Source organism: Abramis brama, assembly GCF_963993115.1.
Source record: "Abramis brama genome assembly, chromosome: 14".
NCBI lineage: Eukaryota > Metazoa > Chordata > Actinopteri > Cypriniformes > Leuciscidae > Abramis > Abramis brama.
The window spans coordinates 38,747,925-38,775,424 of NC_139976.1; the positions used below are offsets into that span (position 1 = coordinate 38,747,925).

General features: G+C 37.3%; 1 protein-coding gene across 2 annotated transcripts in view; it reads right to left on the bottom strand.

Annotated features, from left to right (window-relative positions):
- myocd (myocardin) overlaps nucleotides 1-27,500 on the bottom strand; it is a 165,176-nt gene that overhangs the window by 78,090 nt on the left and 59,586 nt on the right. For both annotated transcript variants that reach the window (XM_084134623.1, XM_084134624.1), the window contains one exon: nucleotides 17,670-17,767. In XM_084134623.1, the coding sequence (XP_083990749.1) occupies nucleotides 17,670-17,748 (79 nt within the window). In that variant the 5' untranslated portion in view covers nucleotides 17,749-17,767. The remainder of the gene's footprint in view (nucleotides 1-17,669; nucleotides 17,768-27,500) is intronic.

A 27,500-nucleotide genomic window follows, 5' to 3' on the forward strand; every position in this document is an offset into this window, starting at 1 on the left:
AAATTCATAATTGTGAGAAAAAAGTCATAATTGTTCAAAAAAAGTCATAATTGAGAGAAATAAATTCATAATTGGAGGAAAAAATTCATAATTGTGAGAAAAAAGTAATAATTGTTAGAAAAAAGTAATAATTCTTAGAAAAAAAGTAATAATTTAGAGAAAAAAGTCAGAATTGAGAGAAAAAAAGTCAGAATTGTTAGACAAAAAAGTCAATTGTTAGAAAAAAGTCATAATTGTGAGAAAAAAGTCAGAATTGTTAGAAAAAAGCCAGAATTGTGAGAAAAAAGTCAGAATTGTTAGAAAAAAAGTCAAAATTGTCAGAAAAAAAAATCATAATTGTTAGAAAAAAGACATAATTGTGAGAAAAAAATTCATAATTGAGAGAAAAAAAAGTCAGAATTGTTAGAAAAAAGTCATAATTGTGAGAAAAAAGTCAGAATTGTTAGAAAAAAGCCAAAATTGTGAGAAAAAAGCCAGAATTGTGAGAAAAAAGTCAGAATTGTTAGAAAAAAAGTCAGAATTGAGAGAAAAAAGTCATAATTGTTCGGAAAACAATTCTGTTTCCTAAAAGAATTGTTAGTAAAAAGTCATAATTGTGAGAAAAATGTCATAATTGTGAGAAAAAAATGTCAGAATTGTTAGAAAAAAGTCAGAATTGAGAGAAAAAAAGTCAGAATTGAGAGAAAAAAAAGTCAGAATTGTGAGAAAAAAGTCATAATTGAGAGAAAAAAAGTCATAATTGTGAGAAAAAAAGTCATAATTGTGAGAAAAAATCATAATTGTTAGAAAAAAGTCATAATTGTTAGAAAAAAGTCATAATTGAGAGGAAAAAAAGTCATAATTGTTAGTAAAAAGTCATAATTGTGAGAAAAAAGTCAGAATTGTGAGAAAAAATTCATAATTGTTAGAAAAAAAAGTAATAATTCTTAGAAAAAAAGTAATAATTGAGAGAAAAAAGTAATAATTGAGAGAAAAAAAGTCAGAATTGTTAGAAAAAAAGTCAGAATTGTGAGAAAAAGTCACAATTGTTAGAAAAAAGTCATAATTGTGAGAAAAAAGTAATAATTGTTAGAAAAAAGTAATAATTCTTAGAAAAAAAGTAATAATTGAGAGAAAAAAGTCAGAATTGAGAGAAAAAAAGTCAGAATTGAGAGAAAAAAAGTCAGAATTGTTAGAAAAAAAGTCAGAATTGTGAGAAAAGAAGTCATAATTGTTAGAAAAAACGTCATAATTGTGAGGAAAAAAGTCAGAATTGTTAGAAAAAAAGTCAAAATTGTGAATGAAAAGTCATAATTGTGAGAAAAAAAATCATAAATGTGAGAAAAAATTCATAATTGAGAGAAAAAAGTCATAATTGTGAGAAAAAAAGTCATTGTTAGAAAAAAAGTCATAATTGTGAGAAAAAAAGTCAGAATTGTTAGAAAAAAAGTCAGAATTATGAGAAAAAAGTCAGAATTGTTAGAAAAAAGTCAGAATTGTTAGAAAAAAGTCATAATTGTGAGAAAAAAGTCAATTGTGAGAAAAGTCATAATTGAGAGAAAAAAAGTCATAATTGTTAGAAAAAAGTCAGAATTATGAGAAAAAAGTCAGAATTGTGAGAAAAAAAGTCATAATTGAGAGAAAAAAAGTCAGAATTGTGAGAAAAAAGTCATAATTGTGATGATAAAAGTCCAAAGTGCAAGAAAAAAGTCATAATTGTGAAACAAAAATCATAATTGTGAGAAAAAAAATCTTAATTGTGAGAAAAAATTCATAATTGTGAGAAAAAAGTCAGAATTGTAAGAAAAAAGTCAGAATTGTGAGAAAAAAGTCAGAATTGTGAGAAAAAAGTCAGAATTGTAATGATAAAAGTCCAAAGTGCAAGAAAAAAGTCATAATTGTGAAACAAAATTCATAATTGTGAGAAAAACGTCATAATTGTTCAAAAAAAGTCATAATTGAGAGAAATAAATTCATAATTGTGAGAAAAAAATTCATAATTGAGAGAAAAAAAAGTCAGAATTGTTAGAAAAAAGTCATAATTGTGAGAAAAAAGTCAGAATTGTTAGAAAAAAGCCAAAATTGTGAGAAAAAAGCCAGAATTGTGAGAAAAAAGTCAGAATTGTTAGAAAAAAAGTCAGAATTGAGAGAAAAAAGTCAGAATTGTGAGAAAAAAGTCAGAATTGTAATGATAAAAGTCCAAAGTGCAAGAAAAAAGTCATAATTGTGAAACAAAATTCATAATTGTGAGAAAAACGTCATAATTGTTCAAAAAAAGTCATAATTGAGAGAAATAAATTCATAATTGGAGGAAAAAATTCATAATTGTGAGAAAAAAGTAATAATTGTTAGAAAAAAGTAATAATTCTTAGAAAAAAAGTAATAATTTAGAGAAAAAAGTCAGAATTGAGAGAAAAAAAGTCAGAATTGTTAGACAAAAAAGTCATAATTGTTAGAAAAAAGTCATAATTGTGAGAAAAAAGTCAGAATTGTTAGAAAAAAGCCAGAATTGTGAGAAAAAAGTCAGAATTGTTAGAAAAAAAGTCAGAATTGTCAGAAAAAAAGTCAGAATTGTGAGAAAAAAGTCATAATTGTGAGAAAAAAGTCATAATTGTGAGAAAAAAAAGTCATAATTGTGAGAAAAAAGTCATAATTGTTAGAAAAAAGTCAGAATTGTTAGAAAAAAAGTCACAATTGTGAATGAAAAGTCATAATTGTGAGAAAAAAAATCATAAATGTGAGAAAAAATTCATGATTGAGAGAAAAAAAGTCAGAATTGTTAGAAAAAGTCAGAATTGTGAGAAAAAAGTAATAATTGTTAGAAAAAAGTAATAATTGTTAGAAAAAAAGTAATAATTTAGAGAAAAAAGTCAGAATTGAGAGAAAAAAAGTCAGAATTGTTAGACAAAAAAGTCATAATTGTTAGAAAAAAGTCATAATTGTGAGAAAAAAGTCAGAATTGTTAGAAAAAAGCCAGAATTGTGAGAAAAAAGTCAGAATTGAGAGAAAAAAGTCATAATTGTTCGGAAAACAATTCTGTTTCCTAAAAGAATTGTTAGTAAAAAGTCATAATTGTGAGAAAAATGTCATAATTGTGAGAAAAAAATGTCAGAATTGTTAGAAAAAAGTCAGAATTGAGAGAAAAAAAGTCAGAATTGAGAGAAAAAAAGTCATAATTGTGAGAAAAAAGTCATAATTGAGAGAAAAAAAGTCATAATTGTGAGAAAAAAAGTCATAATTGTGAGAAAAAAGTCATAATTGTGAGAAAAAAAGTCATAATTGTGAGAAAAAAAGTAATAATTCTTAGAAAAAAAGTCATAATTGAGAGAAAAAAGTAATAATTGAGAGAAAAAAAGTCATAATTGTTAGAAAAAAAGTCAGAATTGTGAGAAAAAAGTCAGAATTGTTAGAAAAAAGTCATAATTGTGAGAAAAAAGTCAATTGTGAGAAAAGCCAGAATTGTGAGAAAAAAGTCATAATTGTTAGAAAAAAAGTCAGAATTGAGAGAAAAAAAGTCATAATTGTTAGAAAAAAAGTCATAATTGTGAGAAAAAAAGTAATAATTGTTAGAAAAAAGCCAGAATTGTGAGAAAAAAGTCAGAATTGTTAGAAAAAGTCATAATTGTGAGAAAAAAGTCATAATTGTGAGAAAAAAAGTCAATTGTTAGAAAAAAAGTCAGAATTATGAGAAAAAAGTCATAATTGTTAGAAAAAAGTCATAATTGTGAGAAAAAAATCATAATTGTGAGGAAAAAAGTCATAATTGTGAGAAAAAAAATCATAATTGGAGGAAAAAAGTAATAATTGTGAATGAAAAGTCATAATTGTGAGAAAAAATTTATAATTGTGAGAAAAAAGTCATAATTGTTAGAAAAAAAGTAATAATTCTTAGAAAAAAAGTCATAATTGTTAGAAAAAAGTCAGAATTGTGAGAAAAAAGTCATAATTGTGAGAAAAAAAGTCATAATTGAGAGAAAAAAAGTCAGAATTGTGAGAAAAAAAAGTCAGAATTGTGAGAAAAAAGTCATAATTGTGAGAAAAAAGTCAGAATTGTGAGAAAAAAGTCAGAATTGTTAGAAAAAAGTCTGAATTGTGATGATAAAAGTCCAAACTGCAAGAAAAAAGTCATAACTGTGAAACAAAATTCATAATTGGAGGAAAAAAGTCAGAATTGTTAGAAAAAAGTCAGAATTGTGAGAAAAGTCATAATTGTTCAAAAAAAGTCATAATTGTTAGAAAAAAAGCCAGAATTATGAGAAAAAAGTCAGAATTGTTAGAAAAAAGTCAAAATTGTTAGAAAAAAGTCATAATTGTGAGAAAAAAGTCATAATTGTGAGAAAAAAATTGATAATTGTGAGAAAAAAGTCATAATTGTTAGAAAAAAAGTAATAATTCTTAGAAAAAAAGTAATAATTCTTAGAAAAAAAGTAATAATTGAGAGAAAAAAGTCAGAATTGAGAGAAAAAAAGTCATAATTGTTAGAAAAAAAGTCATAATTGTGAGAAAAAAAGTAATAATTGTTAGAAAAAAGCCAGAATTGTGAGAAAAAAGTCAGAATTGTTAGAAAAAGTCATAAATGTGAGAAAAAAGTCATAATTGTGAGAAAAAAGTCATAATTGTTAGAAAAAAAGTCAGAATTATGAGAAAAAAGTCAGAATTGTTAGAAAAAAGTCAGAATTGTGAGAAAAGTCATAATTGTCCAAAAAAAGTCATAATTGTTAGAAAAAAAGTCAGAATTGTTAGAAAAAAGTCAAAATTGTTAGAAAAAAGTCATAATTGTGAGAAAAAAGTCATAATTGTGAGAAAAAAATTGATAATTGTGAGAAAAAAGTCATAATTGTTAGAAAAAAAGTAATAATTCTTAGAAAAAAAGTAATAATTGAGAGAAAAAAGTCAGAATTGAGAGAAAAAAAGTCATAATTGTTAGAAAAAAAGTCATAATTGTGAGAAAAAAAGGAATAATTGTTAGAAAAAAGCCAGAATTGTGAGACAAAAGTCAGAATTGTTAGAAAAAGTCATAATTGTGAGAAAAAAGTCATAATTGTGAGAAAAAAAGTCATAATTGTTAGAAAAAAAGTCAGAATTATGAGAAAAAAGTCAGAATTGTTAGAAAAAAGTCATAATTGTGAGAAAAAAATCATAATTGTGAGGAAAAAAGTCATAATTGAGAGAAAAAAATCATAATTGGAGGAAAAAAGTAATAATTGTGAATGAAAAGTCATAATTGTGAGAAAAAATTGATAATTGTGAGAAAAAGTCATAATTGTTAGAAAAAAAGTAATAATTCTTAGAAAAAAAGTAATAATTGAGAGAAAAAAGTCAGAATTGAGAGAAAAAAAGTCATAATTGTTAGAAAAAAAGTCAGAATTATGAGAAAAAAGTCAGAATTGTTAGAAAAAAGTCATAATTGTGAGAAAAAAATCATAATTGTGAGGAAAAAAGTCATAATTGAGAGAAAAAAAATCATAATTGGAGGAAAAAAGTAATAATTGTGAATGAAAAGTCATAATTGTGAGAAAAAATTGATAATTGTGAGAAAAAGTCATAATTGTTAGAAAAAAAGTAATAATTCTTAGAAAAAAAGTAATAATTGAGAGAAAAAAGTCAGAATTGAGAGAAAAAAAGTCATAATTGTTAGAAAAAAAGTCATAATTGTGAGGAAAAAAAGTCATAATTGTTAGAAAAAAGCCAGAATTGTGAGAAAAAAGTCAGAATTGTTAGAAAAAGTCAGAATTGTGAGAAAAAAGTCATAATTGTGAGAAAAAAAGTCATAATTGTTAGAAAAAAAGTCAGAATTATGAGAAAAAAGTCAGAATTGTTAGAAAAAAGTCAGAATTGTTAGAAAAAAGTCATAATTGTGAGAAAAAAATCATAATTGTGAGGAAAAAAGTCATAATTGAGAGAAAAAATCATAATTGTGAGAAAAAAGTCATAATTGAGAAAAAAAATAATTGTGAGAAAAAAGTCATAATTGTGAGAAAAAAGTCATAATTGTGAGATAAAAGTCAGAATTGTGAGAAAAAAGTCATAATTGTGAGAAAAAAAATCATAATTGTGAGAAAAAAAGTCAGAATTGTGAGGTAGAAAGTTGCAATTACAATTTTTATTTGGAAACAAGGTTAAAAGGGTTAATACAGATTTACCAACAAAAAATCCTCCTAATATATTAAAAAAATAATAATAAATAAAAAAATAATATATACATATATATATACACATACATTTATTTTTTATATTAATGTATTATATAGTATTGTATACTTTTTTTTATACCAGAATTCATATCCAAAAGGTCAACGTTATTTCCTTTATCAATAAATAGGTTTGCGGTTATATCAACATCTAAATCAGTGTGATGGCGTTTCAAGTCATTTTTAGCGCTGACATCATCAGCACGTCACGTGACACGCGTCGTCAGGACGTTGTGTAGCACCTCATGGCCTGTGTGTGTGAGTGCTTCAAATGAAGCATTACCAGTTATTCATCTATTAATGCAGGCCTTCTGGCTCCTATTGAAACGAAACCTTCCCGCTGGATTCATTAAAGCAGGACCACCACCGGCAGTGATGCCTGGAGAATAACAGCGCAAGTAAAATCACGCAAATAACGCATGTTCTCTGGTTGGGAAGGAAATTGTAAAGTGGATTATATTGCTCCTTTATTGAATAATAAAGTCCCTTATTGTTTTGAGAGTCTCTGAGCTGGCAGCGAGATGAATTAAAACGCTGGGCAATAAAGTCTTAAAGTGTTGTGCTGTTATTCAGGGTGCCTGTTGATGCAAAGCTGCAACACATTAGTGTGCTTTTGTTTTCTTTAAACGAGTGTGTTTCGCGCTGCCCGTGTTCAATGCATTCCTATCATCAACAGCGCGAGCCTCATCATCTCCAGATGCTTTCCGTTCAAATTAACATGTGGTTCCAACTTACCTTTGCTATGACTCTCATACATACCTGGGTTGCAAATTAATTCTTTTATTTCACTTTCGGATCATACAGATGTTTGAAAATGGCTGGAATTCAAAATAAATGATCTGGGCCTGAGTGCAAACTCTAGAAATATCTATCAGCAGTCAGAAACTGGAGGTTAGAACCTCACCAAAGTTCTGAACGCTCTCTGATAACCCGGAAACTCGCTGGATTTCACCTAAAAAGGCTGCTTCGCGTTCAGGATACGTTTAGCAGGAACACAGAATCAATCTCAAATAAAGAGCATAAAGAAATGACCAAGAATGTCTCTGTTTATTTTTATCTGGAAAAGAAGCAAATTAGAGTCAATGGCTTCGCTAAGCGTTTACAAATTTGGCCGGGTCTTAATCATGCTGAAACGGTCACAGTACACTGGAACTATGTGTGTGTGAGCGCACAACAAGCACAGGAGACACAAAAAGAGCAAGATGAAGTCACACACACTGGGAAGAACACAGCAGAAGTGATGCGGCACGCCTGCCCATGGAAGGTCCTCGAATATCACTGTGTATGTGACCCTGGACCACAAAACCAGTCACATGGGGCAGTTTCTTGAACATTTAGATGTATATGTCATCTGAAGGCTGAATAAACAAGCTTTCCATTGATGTGTGGTTTGTTAGGATAGGACAATATTTAGGCAAGATACAACTATTTGAACATCTGGAATCTGAGGGTGCAAAACAATCGAAACATTGAGAAAATCTCCTTTAAAGTTGTCCATTTACGTTCGCGATTGTGCTGCATTCACTCACAAAAATAAATGTTTTATTATAATTACGGTGGGAAATTTACAAAATATCTTCATGGAACATGATCTTTACTTAATATCTTAATGATTTTTGGCATAAAAGAAAAAAATGATTTGATGATTTTGACCCATTCAATTATTGTTGGCTATTGCCACAAATAAACCCATGACTGGTTTTGTGATCCAGGGTCACATATATGGAGTGTGTTTTGGTAATATGCGGATCTCCAGACATCATCTGCCTCTGCCTTCATCTCTGCTGGTTCAGCCCAGTTCCAAGTCCTCATCCTTGCCATTGGTTCCGTCCAGCCTCGAGTCTCCTTCATCGTCCAGCACTCCTCAAGTCTCCTCTTGCTCCACCATAGTCTGTCATCCCTCAGGCTCTGCCTGATCACAATCATCCTCAGTCACACCAACTCAGCCCAGGTCTGCCAAGCCCATGCCTCCACCTCAGACACATACGGCTGCACCCTGGGTCTCCATCCCCTCAGCTCCGCCTGGGTCTCCATCCCCTCAGCTTCGCCTGGGTCTCAGTCCCCTCAGCTCCGCCTGGGTCTCCACCTTTCTCAGCTCCGTCTGGGTCTCCGTCCCCTCAGCTCCGCATGGGTCTCCACCTTTCTCAGCTCCGCCTGGGTCTCCATCCCCTCAGCTCCGCTTGGGTCTCCACCTTTCTCAGCTCCGCCTGGGTCTCCATCCCCTCAGCTCCGCCTGGGTCTCCATCCCCTCAGCTTCGCCTGGGTCTCCATCCCCTCAGCTCCGCCTGGGTCTCCACCTTTCTCAGCTCCGTCTGGGTCTCCGTCCCCTCAGCTCCGTCTGGGTCTCCGTCCCCTCAGCTTCGCCTGGGTCTCCGTCCCCTCAGCTCCGCCTGGGTCTCCACCTTTCTCAGCTCCGTCTGGGTCTCCGTCCCCTCAGCTCCGCATGGGTCTCCACCTTTCTCAGCTCCGCCTGGGTCTCCATCCCCTCAGCTCCGCTTGGGTCTCCACCTTCCTCAGCTCCGCCTGGGTCTCCATCCCCTCAGCTCCGCCTGGGTCTCCATCCCCTCAGCTTCGCCTGGGTCTCCATCCCCTCAGCTTTGCCTGGGTCTCAGTCCCCTCAGCTCCGCCTGGGTCTCCACCTTTCTCAGCTCCGTCTGGGTCTCCGTCCCCTCAGCTCCGCCTGGGTCTCCATCCCCTTAGCTCTGCCTGGGTCTCCGTCCCCTCAGCTATGCCTGGGTCTCCACCTTTCTCAGCTCCGCCTGGGTCTCCGTCCCCTCAGCTCCGCCTGGGTCTCCACCTTCCTCAGCTCTGCCTGGGTCTCCGTCCCCTCAGCTCCGCCTGGGTCTCCACCTTTCTCAGCTCCGCCTGGGTCTCCATCCCCTCAGCTCCGCTTGGGTCTCCACCTTCCTCAGCTCCGCCTGGGTCTCCACCTTCCTCAGCTCCGCCTGGGTCTCCACCTTCCTCAGCTCTGCCTGGGTCTCAGTCCCCTCAGCTCCGCCTGGGTCTCCGTCCCCTCAGCTCTGCCTGGGTCTCCACCTTTCTCAGCTCCGCCTGGGTCTCCATCTTCTCAGCTTTGCCTGGGTCTCCATCCCCTCAGCTCTGCCTGGGTCTCCATCCCCTCAGCTCCGCCTGGGTCTCCACCTTTCTCAACTCCGCCTGGGTCTCCGTTCCCTCAGCTCCGCCTGGGTCTCCACCTTTCTCAGCTCCACCTGGGTCTCCGTCCCCTCAACTTCGCCTGGGTCTCCGTCCCCTCAGCTCCGCCTGGGTCTCCATCCCCTCACCTCTGCCTGGGTCTCCATCCCCTCAGCTCCGCCTGGGTCTCCACCTTTCTCAGCTCCGCCTGGGTCTCCGTCCCCTCAGCTACGCCTGGGTCTCCATCCCCTCAGCTCCGCCTGGGTCTCCACCTTCCTCAGCTCCACCTGGGTCTCCACCTTCCTCAGCTCCACCTGGGTCTCCACCTTCCTCAGCTCCGCCTGGGTCTCCACCTACCTCGACTCCGCCTGGGTCTCCGTCCCCTCAGCTCCACCTGGGTCTCCACCTACCTCAGCTCCACCTGGGTCTCCACCTTCCTCAGCTCTGCCTGGGTCTCCACCTACCTCAGCTCCACCTGGGTCTCCACCTTCCTCAGCTCCGCCTGGGTCTCCACCTACCTCAGCTCCACCTGGGTCTCCACCTTCCTCAGCTCCACCTGGGTCTCCACCTTCCTCAGCTCCGCCTGGGTCTCCACCTACCTCAGCTTCGCAGAAGAGACTCTTTCAGAAACATTAAAAATCTTAATTAAGACAAACTTTTGACCACAAGCATAAGGTTTTTGTTTGTTCAACAAAATCGAAATTTAAAAAATGTTGCCTTGGCGAGCTTTTATATATGTTTTATTTTATTTCTGTTAGTATTTATTTTATTTCAAGCAACAGAATTATTATTATTTTTTGGTTTTGGTTGAGTTTCAGTTAACTATAATAACCCTGCTGGCTAGTTCATCTCTCAGCTGAGCTGGATAAAGGCTGTATATTGTGTTACTGTTTTCATTTCCAAGGAGAGGATTTCTCCCTTGGTAAAATTCACAACGCAAATCTCTTGTATCCACAATAAAACACCTGGAAAAAGAAACTGTCCATTAATCTTTGCCGCCCCAAAATCCGAGCTTTAAACTGCACTCATCCCTGCAGCGCATGCGAGTGTTTCTGAATAACCTCGCGGGTTGTTTTCAGGTCACTGTGGTCGAGTGCTCTCTTAATTGAATTTCTTGAGTGCTTTGTTTAATATGCAGCCGTTAAACGTCTATAAATAGAGCCCTGGATGCGATGACCTCATCTTTTCCGGTTTCACCGCTCAGGATCGAGGATATTATATAGCAGAAAGCTCTTATCATCTGCTGTAAACATTGAAGGAATTAGGCTATTTGATAGTGTTCGCGTGGATGTAAATGTTAGCCTTAAAACAGTTGTATTAGATCACAGAGTGGGTTAAAGTAACCAATGTGCCACAGTAACTACTGTAAACACTGGGTTTGTCCTCAGGGATTCATGGAAATATATTAGCACACGGGTCTAATGCGTCTCGTGTTTCAGGACACACTTCTCTAGTAGGTTTTGCAAACCTCTTTAAAGGTTTAGAGGGAGTATTTATGGCATTAATTAGCATGAAACTGCTCAGTCAGATCTGCTCCTTTAGTTAGATAACAACACTGAGACAAATACGTTTAGCCTGTTCATGGTTGTTGCTTTGGCTTCTTTTGGCGTGATTTTTGTTGGCAGGGATAAAATATACATTGCAAAAAAATATGCTTTTTATAGGGCTGTTCACACACGGCACGTTTTTTCCATTCCACTGCGCTACTTTTACATGAAAAAGGATCGTGATTTTAACGGTAAAACAGAAAGTTTCTGTACTATATACAGTGAATAACTGTAATAGATCTAATAATGTAATTTTACTTTAAAATACCATTAAATTTAACATTTTTGGAAGTGAAAAAGAACAAGTCATTGTATAATTTACAGTGAAAAAACTTTAAATTCCCACAATTCCCTGCGTGACACTTCATATTTGATGTATTTTTGTTGAAATAACTGTTTCTTCATAGTTTTTCTTAGTTTTTTGCTAATCAGTTATGCACATTACGGTTTTGTGTTACATTTAATGTTGTTAAATTAATGTTTATTGCATGTTTAGAATGTGTGTTACCATGATGGTGTTAGTGTGAATGACACTGTGCAGCTTCTATATATTAATATTAACTTTCTAGAGGAAAAGCTGTTTGCCATGAGCTTTGATCGATCATGTGACTCTCATCTCCGCTCTGATTGGTGGTTGTCAGTGTATTACAGTGGTACAAAACAGATATTTGTACTTCAATAAGTCGGAAAATTAACATTATATCAGTCAATGAAAGATGTTTTTTACTGTAAATTTAAGTCTGTAAAACCTAAAATGCTGCTACCGTATTTTTTCGGTAAATTTCTGGGAACCACAGTGGTTGTTTTTTTACCGTAAATTTAACGGTAAGTTCATAGTTTTTCAGTGGAAACACGCTAGACGGACGCGTTTACTGATGCGTCTTTGGCTCGCATCTCACGCATGGCTTTCTAAAGACCCGGCGCTCTGTCTCTAGACCTTGCGTTTTTTCCCTGCTCGCGAGTTAACCACAAAATCCCGTTCTGTGTGTCCAGCCCTGTAATCAGTTCTGCCAGTCCACTGAGACGAAAGATGAATTCTCAAAAAATAAATAAATAGAATTTTACTTCCTTATGAAACATATGTATCTTGTTTTAAGGATTTAACTGGAAAACAATCGACAAAAGACTAATTAACAAACTTTAGAAGTCATTTTGGTACAAACAGGCTAAAGTTTGTTACTGATTATCAACTTTTTGTTTGTAGAATTGTTATATATCACAGCCAAACAAATATTCAGCACAACACTCTTGCCCACTTAAAATGCTGAAACCATGACAAAAATCTGAATTATAATCACACTATCGTCGTCATTTGAGCGCGGTGAGCTCATGTTCTCTGGCCCGTCGGTGAATGCGTTTATGAGAGTGATCTGCTATGTGTTTTTGTGTATGAACCAGCAGCCGTGCGTATTTATATTAGCTGCAAACCAACTTCAACTGTACATTCCAGATAGGTGAACAACTCTTGGCTGTGGGCACGAATATTTCAAAGCTTACAACAAAATCAACCACCAATGTCCAATGCAGAGAACGCTGCCATGTGTGCAAAACATCCTGCAACTAATATAACGATGCCCGAATTATGTTTTCAACCCCAAAGCATATTCTTAAAGAAGACCCTCGGGAGGAACCAGAACCACAGCCATCAGAACTGATCTGATTTCATTCTTCAGGTTTTCATGTCGTGTTTGTGAACATGAGGGTGTGATAATATTAGGAGAAATGCTTCATCCATCAAGCGATGCTTTTACACACGAGTGATTTCATGCACATTCCACCTGTTGCTTAATGAGATGTTTTGTTTTTATTTTACGCTGATCGTATCAGAACTCTGCAGTTCTTGGCAGATCCTATTTCCCTTTTTCATGTTTTCTTTCTTTTTTTTAATCAGCATTTTATTATAGGTTTCAGCTGTGTCAGAAACATACATCACAGATTCAATTAACTATACAAACAGATGCCATGAAATTAAGCAGACCAAAATAAAATAATGATATAAAACAAGTACACATAATTAGGAAGTCAAGGTTTTAGTTTTTCTAACAATATCTCGGTGGTTATTGACCAGCTTTGAATATTTCTGTCCTTGGCCCCATTGAGTTCATTTCTCATGTTTTGTTTGCTGATAAATGAAGCGAGACTGTTCGAAGCAAGCAGATCTGACACTGGGAATCGAGCGGATCTAAAGGAATAAAGGAACACGGACACAGCGGGATGTTTAGGATCGACTGGAACGCGATGCTGTCTGCAAAAATATTGTTTTGCATTCAGAGAAAAACTCTGTAGATCAAGCAGGCAATAGCAAACAGATGAGCATAATCTCCGAGCCGTCGCCGCTACAAAATCAACATGGAATTCACATGAAAGATTCCCAGCGCAGCTTTCCACCCATTCCAGATTGTAAAAGTAAGTATTTTATGGCAGGTGTTGGTTTGAACACAAGGGCCAAAAAGCCTCTCTCCCTCCGCTTTAGTGTGCGATAGCATCAGCGAAATCTGGGTTCGCATGAAATGCCTATAAAACAAAGAGGGAAAGTCGATGCGCTCCTGGTGCGAGCGACGCTATTATCAGCTCCACGGACGCGAGGAAAAGCTTGTTGAAAAGAATGTTGGTGTCTTGAAGTGAATCAGCTGAACAATGACTCTTCTGTAGAGAACTGAACTCGGTTCGCATCATTGATCATTATTTTCCGGTTTATCACTGTAAAGCGCCATAGAAATAAAGCTGACATTTTTCATATGCACACTACTGTACAATATCCTGCTTTATTATGAGCATTTCTTCTACTATTTTCTAATACTTCCTTCTCTTAGGTGTGTATATGTATGCATGTATGTATGGATATATTATATTAGTTAAAAGTGTTAACCAGAGCCTTTCTAGGGACCTGAGATGCAAATTAGCACATGCCATATTCTCTATATTATGATACATATTTCTCAGCTTTTTGGCTGTAATCATGTTTTTTTCTTTTTTTTAACAGAGTAAAATAAAATGAAATAAAATAATAAAATGTACATTTAATAATTTATAATCAAATATAATAGTTTTATTTTTAATTATGTGAGTTATGTAATGACTAAAAAGCAATTAATTTAAAAAAGCATATGTACAGTAAGTCTAATTAGTGGTAATTTCAAGCATTTAAGCAAAAAGTTTCTTCTCCTATTTCAGAAGCAAATCCAAAAAGTGTCCAAACTTGACTACAGAACATCTTCTACCATTTTCTTGTTTTAATAATTTATAATAAAATATAATCATTTTGTCACTATTTTTAAATATATGAGTTACGTAATGGCAAAAATACTAAACAACTGAAAAAATCTGCTCCAACTCATTGATTAGAAAAGCACACACAAGCTTAGTGTCGATAAGAGTAATCTCAAGCATTTAAGCGAGCTTCAGAAGGGTTTTCCTCAGACTGTAGTGTGAATGACTGAGATCGTGCTTCTCTGTAGCTGATCGACGTTCCTCTGATGGTTTGCATGAAGCTCAAACGCTGCAGATAATGAAGGAACCGCTCTGATCATCACGTCATGATGTCTCCCAGATGAACGACAGAAGAGCTGATGACAGCAGGAGTTTGAAGAGCAGAGGAGTAGACCACAGCAGTGAAACACTCGCTGACGAATGAACAGAACCTGGCTCGAGTTTAATAGAAAGATGAAGATGTGAACAGTTGCACTTCAGTTTTGATAGAACTTGTTTTCTACAAGTATCAGAAAGTTGTAGAGTTGACGAGTAACAAAGAAATGTCAAAGGAGTTTTACTCGCCCTCATTGTCGTTCTTTCTTCCATGGAACAAAACGAGACGTCCACGCTGTTCTTTCCCATGAAGCTGATGGAGATTGTCCCGTTGTGAGGAACAGACTGAACTCTGTCATGCTTTTTGATGGATAACTCCTTACATTCTGTTTTATTACTCACACAAATCCGCCAAACGGCTTCAGAAGACTAAGGTATTAATGGTGCTTTATGTCATTGTTTGAGCTTCCATTCACTGCATGAACATCTAAACATCTTTTTGTGTTCCACGGAGAGAAGAAAGTCATGCAGTTTAAAGGTGACATATTATGCCCCTTTTCACAAGATGTAATATAAATCTATGGTGTCCCCAGAATGTGTCTGTGAAATTTCAGCTCAAAATACCAGATCATTTATTATAGCTTGTCAAATTTGCCCCTTTTTGGGTGTGAGCAAAAACGTGCCGTTTTTGTGTGTGTCCCTTTAAATGCAAATGAGCTTTAGCTCCGCCTCCGTTCAGAAGAGGGCGGAGTCTTTACAGGAGCTTCAGAAACTCTGGCAATAACAGAACAGGCCAATCTCCCTCATCCAGAATCCCAGAATCACCAGGAGCGAGTGCAGCCTTACGGAGAGACTCAGGAAGAGCTTCTGAATGTTAGCGGAGACATTTCTGTAGTTGTTGTGGAGTTACACTGATCATCTCATCATCATGTTGAACTTCTCCACAAGTGTCCACAGTTCCTGAGGTGTTTATAAGACAGCGGTGACATGTTCTGGTCAATAGTGTTCAGTGCTCGTCTGTGCTCAACCACAGAACAGCTTCAGGCTTTGCTGGATCTTCATCAGTGCGTTAGAACTGGTCTCTGCTGTCGCTTGTGGAACCAAATGTCAGCTGGTGTGTGTAAACGTGCAGATTAAGGGCCGTAATATTATAATAAGATCCTCTTCATACGTCAGAAGGAGAGCGAAATCAGATCGGCTTATTTTTTGACATGCTTGCAGAGAAAGGCTCACCAGAACACAGTTACTGGGTTTCACTTTCCACGTTTTCTGCGTTTCAGAAGCACCGATTATAGCAGATTAAAGTCAGATTTTCATGATATGTCCCATTTAATATCAACAAAATATTCTGGATGAACACAGAGAGACTCGTGTGAATGATGCCATCATGTGGATCCTTTCAACACGTGAATCTGCACACAACAACTGAGATTCACTTCAGATTATCATTCTATCATCTAATCGCAGCATGTGTGTGTGTGTGTGTCAGCTCAAGACCACAGGAGAACAGTGAACTGAACAGCTCAGGTTAATGTGAGGAAACACTGCACGTGTTTGAGAGACTGTGGCGTAACGCCTGTCTCCTCTCCGTGTGGAAGTTGAGCTTCATATTAACAGTGTTTTCCTACATTACCATGTGAAGAGCAGGACAACTGACGTTCTCACACACACATGACATCATGGAAAACTGGGCACCCGCGTCTTTCTCTCACAACGAGCCGAGAGTCCAGGGATCCATCAATCTAAAAATACAGTTTCTATCGCGGCATTCCTCACATACTTTCATCTCCAAACCTTGTGATTCAAGTGGCATTTAAGCTGGTTTGATTAGACTATGAAGTGGAAAAGCACTGATATTTCAGCATGGATTAGTCATCAGCTGCTTCTAATAAAACGTTCAAACGATCTTGTTTTATCTGGCCGGGGGAGTTTCTTGGCAGAGCCGAGCGTTACATACTTACCTATTTACCTGGTATGTATACTGGCAAAACCCAATGCGTTCTTAAAGAGGAATATTCACGTTTGGAGATAATGAAGGAAAACGATCAAATCATTCGTCATGAAGTTTCATAAACTGCGATGAGGTTATCACTGACCCCGTGTGCTGGATCAGAATCCAGAGATATTACAGAAGAAGTAATGCAGTTATGATGTGGTTTCACGGCATACGTCATACAGTTATTGCAGAAGCAACAAGACTGAAGATATTACGTTTTGTTTAATGAAAAATGTGTCAAAATGAAGTGAGCTTAAAACAAGAAGAAATGTCTGCTAATCGAGTCGGAAACATTTTTGTTTTGTCGTTTGAAGCATTTGCTCAATGTTAATATACTTTTCAGTAAACAAGACTTCTGTAATTTCCCTTCTCCAGTAAATGTATCTTGATTTACGAATGTTTGGATGTTTGTGCTGGAAAACGACAGAAATGCTGAGGAAGTTTTCATCTTTTGTAGGATTGCTGCATCTTGCAGGGAGATTTGAGACGTTTAGTAACTGTGAACTCTCTATAATCACTGAGAGATAAAAGACATTATTAATATCCATCTCAGCTGATCCGATCACAAGAGGTCAGAAACACTGCAGTTCAACTCGAGTCTCTGATTTCAACACACACACACACACGCGCACACACGCACGCACACACACACACACACACACACACAAAAAACCTCCATGCAACATTCTGGGAACGTTAGTTTATGGTCATTAAAATATAAGAGCATTGTTATATATTAGAACGACTCACTTTGACTAACATCACTGTGACACTTTGTCTTTTTCCCGTCACATATTTGAGTAATCATCATAAATTTGGCATCATTCAGAAACAAACACTTAAATCCATCCTGTTGTAATTGAACACTGCGTTACTATGAAACTGGAGCTTTAAAACTTCTTTTTTTTTCTCCTTTTTATTTTATTTTAGAGGTCAAAGCTTTTTCGTAAAATATCTATGTTGTATAAAATAGAATAAAATAAAATGGTTAGTTAAGTTACTTTGCGTTACAGTAAACTTGAACTTTTTAGTGTCTGTTTTCCAAAGCATTGATGAAATACAACGTTTGAGTTCAGATCTGTGTGAATTCAACAGGTTAATTTCACACTGAAATGCCACCAAATATTACACACATAATCACTGTAACTTACAACTGGAAAATTAGATACTTGTGACTGTGAGCTGACTATCAGGAGCTGTCCTGCTGTCCAAGCACGTCCATGTTTTCCAAGATAACATGTTGTTTTTGACATTGCAAGACAGATTGATATGCGCTAAAGGAAGGGCTGATGAACTCACCGTTCCTGTGCTGTGTGTGTGAGGAGTGATGAAGATCAGGCTTCCTCACGCTGGAGTCACGCCTCTTCACTGCATTCATCGCCCTGTTCCCGCCTGTCCTGCACAAACACACACCAAACACAAGTTACACTCAGCATGCGAGGGTCGCTTCACATTCACGTCACCATAACGGACCCATAAATGATCATCTTTCAAAGCTATTGTGTGGAACACAAAATGAGAGATTCAGAAGAATGTTCAAGCTGCTCTTTTCCATACAATGAAAGTGAATGGTGACCAAATGAATAGTGCAGGAGTCGTATTGACTACTTTATGTTGCTTTTATCATGATTTTGTTTTGAGGCTTTTATCATGTTTTTTTTTTTTTTTTTTTTGCTTTGGTCACCATTCACTCTCATTGTGTGCTTGAACGATCTGCATTTGTGTTCCACGGAAGAAAGAAAGTCAAACAGGTTTGGAACAACATGAGGATGAGTAAATAAAGAGAACATTTTTGGTTTACCCCTTTAACATTGTTATGTCGTTTACTGGACTATCTTTGATTGTGTTCACTCATAAAAATTAAGGTTCTTTATTGTCATTGATGGTTTTCTGAAGAACCTTTAACATCCAGGAACCAAAGGGTTCTTTATAGTGTTAAAGGGTTCTTAATTATTAATTAATCTTCATTAATCTTAATTCGATTATTAAAATGTTCTTCACATTGAGAGTGGTTCTTTTAAGAACTGCTCACTGAAAGGTTCACTCAGAAGTTAAATCTTGGGTTATTTTTTTCTACCCAAATCCTGGGTTGAGCCTTTTGGGTAAATTTTTGGGTTATTTTTTCAGTGTTTGGATAGTTTTTGTGTTACCCAGACCCTGGATCAGACGTAACAACCCAGGGTTGAGTTAATTATCGCAGGCTTTGAGAGCAGTGCAGCTCCATCAAATTGTTGTGTGTCTTCAGTAAAATACAGGATTGTGTACATTTAATTTTATCTATAAATTCATTATTGTTCTGTATATTGTTGTATCGCGTCTGAACGCGTTGTTGTTGTCTTTGGAGCTCCATCGATTTGATTTATAATTCTTGATTTTTCTCTTTAAACTCACAACGAACATTTTCTACTTTTCCTCACTGAGAAGCACTACTGCTCAAACCTCATAGTCACTGTTGAGCAGACGCGTCTCAAGCCTTTTAGTGATCCAACGCCGGATACTCTTAAAGGTTACTCCTGGGGATCACGGCTGAACGCGTCTTCTCCACACTCACTTACAAACAAACATTTTTTCGCCTATCGTGCGTCTACTCTACACCCGTACCACTAAAAAGACGGATTATATCCAAGACTTCAGTCATAAATTAGTATTAATATTGATAGCATCACTGGTAGCGTCGTTGCTAACTTACTGTCCATCTGTTAAAATGGCGAATATATCGGATGTAAGTAGTCTACCTTTTGGTGCAGGTGAGGACACATTTGAGCTTCACGCGTTGCAGTCTGAGCTGGAAGCTGTTGAGAAACAGATCCACGACCTTTTAGTGAGACAAGCCGAGCTGATAGACCGGCGGTTAGCTCTTGAAACATCACGCGCCGATGCACACAAATCAGTGATTAACGTTACTAACCCGCTGACTCCGACCTCGTCTACTCCGTGCGTTTCTCAACATCGGTCCCGAGCGCCGAGGTCGCGATCAGCCATGGTCTCGTTCACTCCGGCTCCAACACGCCACCACGAAGCCTGGATGGTTCCGCAGCGGAAGACGCGAGTCAGGTCTAGACCAAGAAGACTCTCTCCGACCCTCCCGGTTTTCGAGTTATCCACACAAAACCGCTTCTCCCCTCTTCGCGAAACCAAACGCGATGCTGTGATCATCGGCGATTCCATCGTTCGGCACGTACACGCTACGTTAGGTAAAAGTAAGGTGCACAGTCACTGCTTTCCTGGTGCTCGTGTTTCTGAAATTGCTGCTCGCGTTCCCGAGATTCTGAACGATGACGAGCGCGTCGGAACTGTGGTCCTGCACGCGGGAGTGAACGACATCAGGCTGCACCAGACGGAGGTTCTGAAGAAAGACTTCAGGAATCTGATCGATACGGTACGCAGCACATCGCCTGATATAACGATCATTGTGTCAGGACCGCTTCCCACGTACCGACTAGGACATGAAAAGTTTAGTAGACTATTCGCGCTAAATGAATGGTTAATGTCATGGTGCAATGAGCAGAAACTGCTCTTTGTAAATAATTGGAATCTGTTTTGGGAGCGTCCTAGGCTTTACCGTGCTGATGGCTTACACCTAAGCAGATTCGGAGTGGATCTTCTGTCGGATAACATCTCCAAAATGTTAAATACCATTAGATGACTAGTAACCAAAAGTCCAAATCATAGTCTCTCCTGCACCAATTTAAATGATATAAATACTAGTGTAGAACATTGCATAGAAACTGTGTCTATTCCTCGTTTAGTGAGATCAAATAACAATTCTACTGCAGGATCTAGGAAAAATCTAATTGTTATTAATACAGAAAATGTTGCTATTAGTAAACAAAAACAATTTTTAAAGCTAGGTCTTCTAAACATTAGATCACTCACACCTAAGGCAGTTATTGTAAATGAAATAGTCACAGATAATAGCTTCGATGTACTTTGCCTTACTGAAACCTGGCTTAAACCAAATGATTATTTCGGTCTAAATGAGTCTACTCCATCTGGATACTCCTATAAGCATGAGCCCCGTCTGATTGGTCGTGGCGGCGGTGTTGCAACAATCTATAGAGATATTCTCAATGTTACTCAGAAAACGGGTTTTAAGTTTATTTCGTTTGAAGTACTTGTACTAAATGTTACGCTCTTAGATGTTAAAAAAAAATCCATATTATCTCTAGCCTTGGCTACCGTATATAGACCGCCTGGGCCTTACGCTGATTTCCTAAAAGAGTTTGCAGATTTTCTCTCAGATCTATTGGTCAATGTCGATAAAGCATTAATTGTTGGAGATTTTAACATACACGTAGATAATCCAAATGATGCGTTAGGGGCTGCGTTTACAGATTTATTAAACTCCTTTGGGGTCAAGCAAAACGTCACTGGACCAACTCATCGTCTTAATCATACACTCGATTTAATTATATCATATGGAACCGATCCAACCGATATAGATATCATTCCACAAAGTGATGATGTCACTGACCATTACTTGGTAACTTGCATATTACGTACCGCTGTAATATGTCATGCTGCGCCGCGTTATCGACCAGGCAGAACAATCCTTCCATCCACCATAGATAATTTATCAAATTGCTTATCTAATCTGTCTCAGCTGCTGCCTGAACCCAAACAAACAGATGAACTAGAAGAACTAACTAGCACTATGAGCACCATTCTCTCTAGAACATTGGATGTTGTTGCACCCATTAAATTAAAAAAGGTCAGAGAGAAAATTAAAGCACCATGGTACAATAATACTACGCATGTTCTAAAGAGAGAAACCCGTCATTTAGAGCGTAAATGGAAACAAACTAATTTAGATGTCTTTCGAATCGCATGGAAAGACAGTATGTCACGTTATAAAAAGGCCCTAAAAGCGGCCAGGGCTGAGCATCTCCGCAAACTAATAGAAAATAACCAAAACAATCCAAGGTTTTTATTTAACACCGTGGCTAGACTAACAAATAAACAGACGTCACCCGAACAAAATATTCCGTTACAGTTTAGTAGTAATGATTTCATGAAGTTCTTCACTGAGAAAATAGAAAACATCAGAACCACAATTGTAAACGTTCAATCCTCAATCGCGCCTTATAATTCAGCCTCAATTATCACGACGCAAGAACAATTACAGTGCTTTACAACTATAGAACAAAAAGAGTTAAATAAACTTATCATTTCATCTAAAACAACAACATGTTTATTAGATCCTATACCAACTAAACTACTGAAGGAAGTGTTACCTGTAGTGGAAGAGCCTCTCCTCAATATTATTAACTCATCTTTATCTTTAGGTCATGTTCCAAGAACATTTAAACTGGCAGTTATAAAACCTCTCATTAAGAAACCACAATTAGACCCGCATAATCTAGCAAATTATAGACCCATTTCAAATCTTCCTTTTATGTCTAAAATACTAGAAAAAGTGGTGTCCGCCCAACTGGGCTCTTTCTTGCAAGAAAATGACATCTATGAAAAGTTTCAGTCTGGATTCAGACCGCATCATAGCACTGAAGTTTTACTTGATCTTAGTGCTGCATTCGATACTATAGATCACACAATACTCTTAGATCGACTACAAAATTATACTGGTGTTCAAGGACAAGCATTAAGTTGGTTCAGATCATACTTATCTGACCGCTACCATTTTGTCTATTTAAATGGAGAAAAATCGATCATAACTCCAGTAAACTATGGAGTGCCGCAGGGATCTGTGTTAGGCCCTCTGTTATTCTCAATATATATGCTGCCACTTGGAAATATTATAAGGAAACATAAGAAAACGCTAAATTATCCAATTTGACAGAGTGTGTTAAAGATATAAAAGATTGGATGAGGCGCAATTTTCTTTTATTAAATCCAGACAAGACAGAGGTACTAATCATCGGTTTAAAAAAACGCCCACAAAACCTCTCAGACTACAATTTTAACATCGTAGGATGTCCTGTTACTTTATCCTCTACAGTAAAAGACCTGGGTGTTATACTAGACTGCAACCTGTCTTTTGAAAATCATATTTCATATGTTACAAGAACAGCCTTTTTCCACCTTAGAAACATTGCTAAGCTACGTAACATGCTATCAGTTTCTGATGCAGAAAAATTAGTTAATGCATTCAAGACCTCGAGACAAGATTACTGTAATGCTTTATTAGCCGGTTGTCCTGCATCCTCAATAAACAAGCTACAGTTAGTCCAAAATGCCGCCGCTAGAGTTCTTACTAGATCAAGAAAATATGATCATATATATCACCAATTTTATCATCACTACATTGGTCACCTATAAAGTTCCGTATTAATTACAAGGTATTGTTACTGACTTATAAAGCCCTAAACGGTTTAGCTCCAGTCTATTTAACGGATCTTCTATCGCCCTATAATCCATCGCGCTCTTTAAGATCACTAAATTCGAGGCTTTTGGTCATACCTAGGATATCTAGGTCCACCAAAGGAGGGAGAGCATTTTCACATTTAGCTCCAAAACTCTGGAATAGCCTTCCTGATACTGTTCGTTGCTCAGACTCGCTCGCCCAGTTTAAAACTCTCCCAAGGTTTTTTTTTTTCTCCATTAGGTCACCTGATGGAGTTTTTCGGTTCCTTGCCACTGTTGCCTTTGGCTTGCTCAGTTGGGGATATTTGGGATATTTAATTTAATTAATCAATCAACAATACTATTGATCAGCATTACCAAACGTGGACGTTTTCCACTAGAAACAAGCATTGATGTATTATTTTAATTTAATACTGTGAAGCTGCTTTGATACAATCTGTATTGTGAAAAGCGCTATATAAATAAACTTGACTTGACTTGACTTGATATTGTTGAATTTTATGCAAAGCAACATACAGGGGCGTGATGTGAGTCGCCTCAACGAGTGTCACGTCGGTCTTTTCGCATGATGATATTATGATTTTATTCAAAAAAAGATCCAGAATATAAACGCTTAGAAAGTTAAATATGTTCTCAGAACTGTACACTGAAAAATAGTTGAGGATTTAAGTTAATCTGTAAACATTTATTCATGTATGAAGTAAAATAATAATAATAAAAAAGCTAGTACTATAGTAAAAATTAATCAACCAAATATGATGGGTTAAATAAACCCAATTTGCTGGGTAAAATTAACCCAACATGTGTTCTGTCCTATATTTACCCAGCCCTAGGGTTAATAACAACCCAAATTGGGTTGTTTTTAACCCAGTGTTTTTTAGAGTGTTCTGAAGGGAACCAGAAATGGTTCTTCTACAGCATCACAACCTTTTGGAACCTTTATTTTAAGAGTGTAAGAAGCAACTTTAGCCTTGAATTGAGGCCAGAGAATGTGTTTCTGAACCAGACAGGACCGTTTGCTATTGACTTTCCTTGAAATCTGTTTTAGCAAGAATATATTCAGCAGCGACTGAAGCCTAACTTTTAGTTTACGAAGCATAAACTCGTTTAAATTCTCATAATGAGCGGATCTTAAACACTCACACACACACACGTGTGGAGTGTTCGGTAGCTCTGAGCGCCTCCACAATGTGTCCTTGTGAAAAACGAGGCCTTCGGTTTCCTTTCCACGAGCCAAGACTTCTTTACACACCAACTACAGAAACAAACCGCATAGGGCACTCCAAACATACATCTCTGTTTTCTTTAATAAGCTGTGTTTTCAAAACCACTAAGATGTCTGAAGGACATTAATTCCCTAAAAATGTCACGGCTTGTAAAAATACTCTTGTTATCAAAACCACGACGGACAATTTATTGCACATTTGACAAGCCAAAGAGCGACAGCATTGATAAAACCTCTGGAATAATGGAGTATAATGGAGTGTAATGGTCAAATTCATACGGCGTAGGTTTATGCTTTATAAATGAAACTGGTTAGTCATGCTAACTTGACAATATGTTTCACAAGTTAAGAATGTTTCAGATGGGGTGTGTTTTGACCTTGTATAACTGAACACTGGGAAACACACACAAGCTCAAAGCAAATCAGAATTCCCTTCCATAGAATTACTCGAGTTGACGAGGCGTTTGTCCCACACACACTGAAGAAAGACTCTTAACTGATGGGCAAGCCTTCAAGAGTCCCGATGCAATACGTCTCCAGATAGGGTTTAGAGATGAAGACTGGGAATAAAACATGACACACACACTGATGATGAGCGCTGATGAATGTTATTAGCGTAGTTAAAGGCCATCGTGACAGAACTCATGATCATCTCTGCACTGGTCCCAGTACTGGAGTAAATCACCGCTGGGAGAAACGATGCTCAACTTCTGTTTTGGTTACTTGGAATCTTTTTATTCAAAGCAAATCATAGGACACCAATAGCTGGCATATTTCTCCTCATTGTTTTATGAATTATGAATTATTTTACATTTGCATTATGTGCAGTTTGAGAAGTAATTTGTTATTTTGATGCATAAATTGCACTTGTCCATATCCATATACAGTCAAACCAAAACTATAGTGTCCTGCACCCACTAGTAAAAGAAAATATATATAAAAAATATATATGCTGTCTGAATAATTTTTGGTTTGACTGCATATATATATATTAGAGATGCACCGATACTAAATTTGTCCACCGATAACTGATTATTCAGAATGATATCAGTCGATTCTTAAGGAAAAAAATCTCTCCCAAATAATGCTGCAAACTATTCAGGGAAACTCTCATTTGGTACACTATAATATTAGAGGTTAAAATTAAGAGCTATTATATTCAACTGCTATTTATTTCCAGATATAATATTTACTCTCAAAATAAAAGCTGAAATGTTTGTATACAACTCAGTTAGTTGCACATAAGGTCGTTTTCATAAACACTTCTTCATGGCAAATGTATTCAAACATAATTAACAGTAAATGGTAAATGGTAAATGGACTGCATTTATATAGCACTTTCACAGACCTATGGCCACCAAAGCGCTTTACATAGCCTCACATTCACCCATTCACACACCGACGGCGGTGTCAGCCATGCAAGGCGCCATCCAGCTCGTCGGGAGCAGCTGGGGTTAGGTGTCTTGCTCATGGACAACTCGACACTTGGTCAGGTGAAACCGGGGATTGAACCTCCAACCTTTCGGTTTGTAGACAACCTACATGAACCACTGAGCCACTGCCGCCCACGTGCGTCTTTTTAAATAATAATAATAATACATTATTACAGGGAAAAATATTACCACACGAGGGAAATCATTGTGGTGTCCATGAAGATGTGAAAAAATAGGCATAAATCTAGCTTACACATTTACCCAAATTATCATACGCCTGTTTAACCGAAGCTAATCTGGGTGTGTTTCTCCATCCCCAATGTCACTTCTCTGTGTTTTACGGCCCTGACGAGAACGTCGGTCTCCTCGGCTGTGAACCGCTCCTGGCGCGCGTCTGGCAAATCCGCCGTTATAATAGCAATCCGCCATGGAACAAGCGCGTCTGCTCTTAAAGGGAATGTGAGATGACGCTCTGATTGGTTTATTTCACGTTACGCCCCAAACCACACCTATGAGTAATGAAGCTACTTCAGACCAACACATTTCAGATTTGCGTCGGGTGCAAGAGTCATTTATCCCGCCGGTATAATAGCAACAGCGCCGAGATCCGCCCACAAAGTTACTTGCGTTTTGCGCTTGATACTTGCGTTTCAGATCGTTAAAATAGGGCCCCTAATGTTCACAAGCTGTTTTACTGACGTCCTTCCGTGGTTGAAACACAGATTGAGTGATTACACGAGTCATGACACGGATTTTGGTAAATTGTACTGTATCTTTCAACATCCCTTCTGATGTTCATGCATGTTTTTCTAGATATAATTTGTATTAAAGTGTAAGAAAAGACTCCGCTTGAACTGAGGCGCTACAGCGATCCGTCACGTCACGTTCAAAACGCCATTTATTGTTTGAATTGTCGTGGTCAAATGTACAGAATTTGAAAGCTGAGACTTTGTCTCTTATCAGAAGTAACAGAGCACAAAGCTCTTTGTGATAATTGGATGAGAGGCGTTACAAATAATGTTTGATGTAGAGAAAACCGTAGATCTGGCAACCCTGGCTTGATTCATAGGGTCAAATAAAGCCTGCATTAGCGTCACTATTTTAAAGGGTTAGTTTTAGTTTTACTTTTGTCCATACATATATGTAAGAGATGCACCGATGTATCAGCCAATAATCGTTTAAAGCTCTTCAGCCATCAGACGATTGTTTAAAAACAGCCGATGATCAGGGCCGATTATATCCTGTCAATCAAAAGTGTCCGACTGCTATTCATACTGTGTGTGAAGAAAATCTCGTGTTGAATTAAGGGCAAGTTAACGTGACAATAAGGCTTTAACAGTTTAAAGGGTTAGTTCACCCAAAAATGAAAATTTTGTCAGTAATTACTCTCATGTTGTTCCAACCCCGTAAGACCTTTGTTCATCTTCGGAACACAAATTAAGATATTTTTGATTAAATCTGAGAGCTGGATCACTCCTCCATAGGCTTCTAAAGACGTTATAACTTGCTGGCCCAGAAAATGTATTAAAGACATCGTTAATATAGTCCAAGTGACTACAGTGGCTCAATCTCAATCGTGGCTCAATCGTAGTGTTTTAGCGCAGCGCATCTGTGTTGTACGTCACACGCATCACACACATGACCAGCGTCGGCCAATAGTGAGCCTACGAGGTGACGTACAACACAGACGCGCTGCGCTAAAACACTTCGATTGAGCCACGATTGAGATTGAGCCACTGTAGTCACTTGGACTATATTAAAGGGATAGTTCGCCCAAAAATGATATTTAAGCCATGATTTACTCACCCTCAAGCCGTTCGAGATGCATATGTCAATCTTTTTTCAGACGAACACATTTTCAGTTATTTTAGAAAATGTCTTAGATCTTTCAGTGGTTATAATGTGAAGCAATGGGGTCCAGCTGCTTCAAGTCGCAAAATGTGCATGCATCCTTCACAAAAATAATCCATCCGGCTCCAGGGGGATAAACGAAGGCCTTCTGAGGGTAATCCGTGCAGTTTTGTCGTAAAAATATACATATTTAAAAATTTATAAACGAAAATATCTGGCTTCCAGTGGCGGTCGACGCACGTTCATGGAGATGAATGACGTCGTGACGTAGAGCGAACGTAGAGTTTTGTTTTGCTCTGC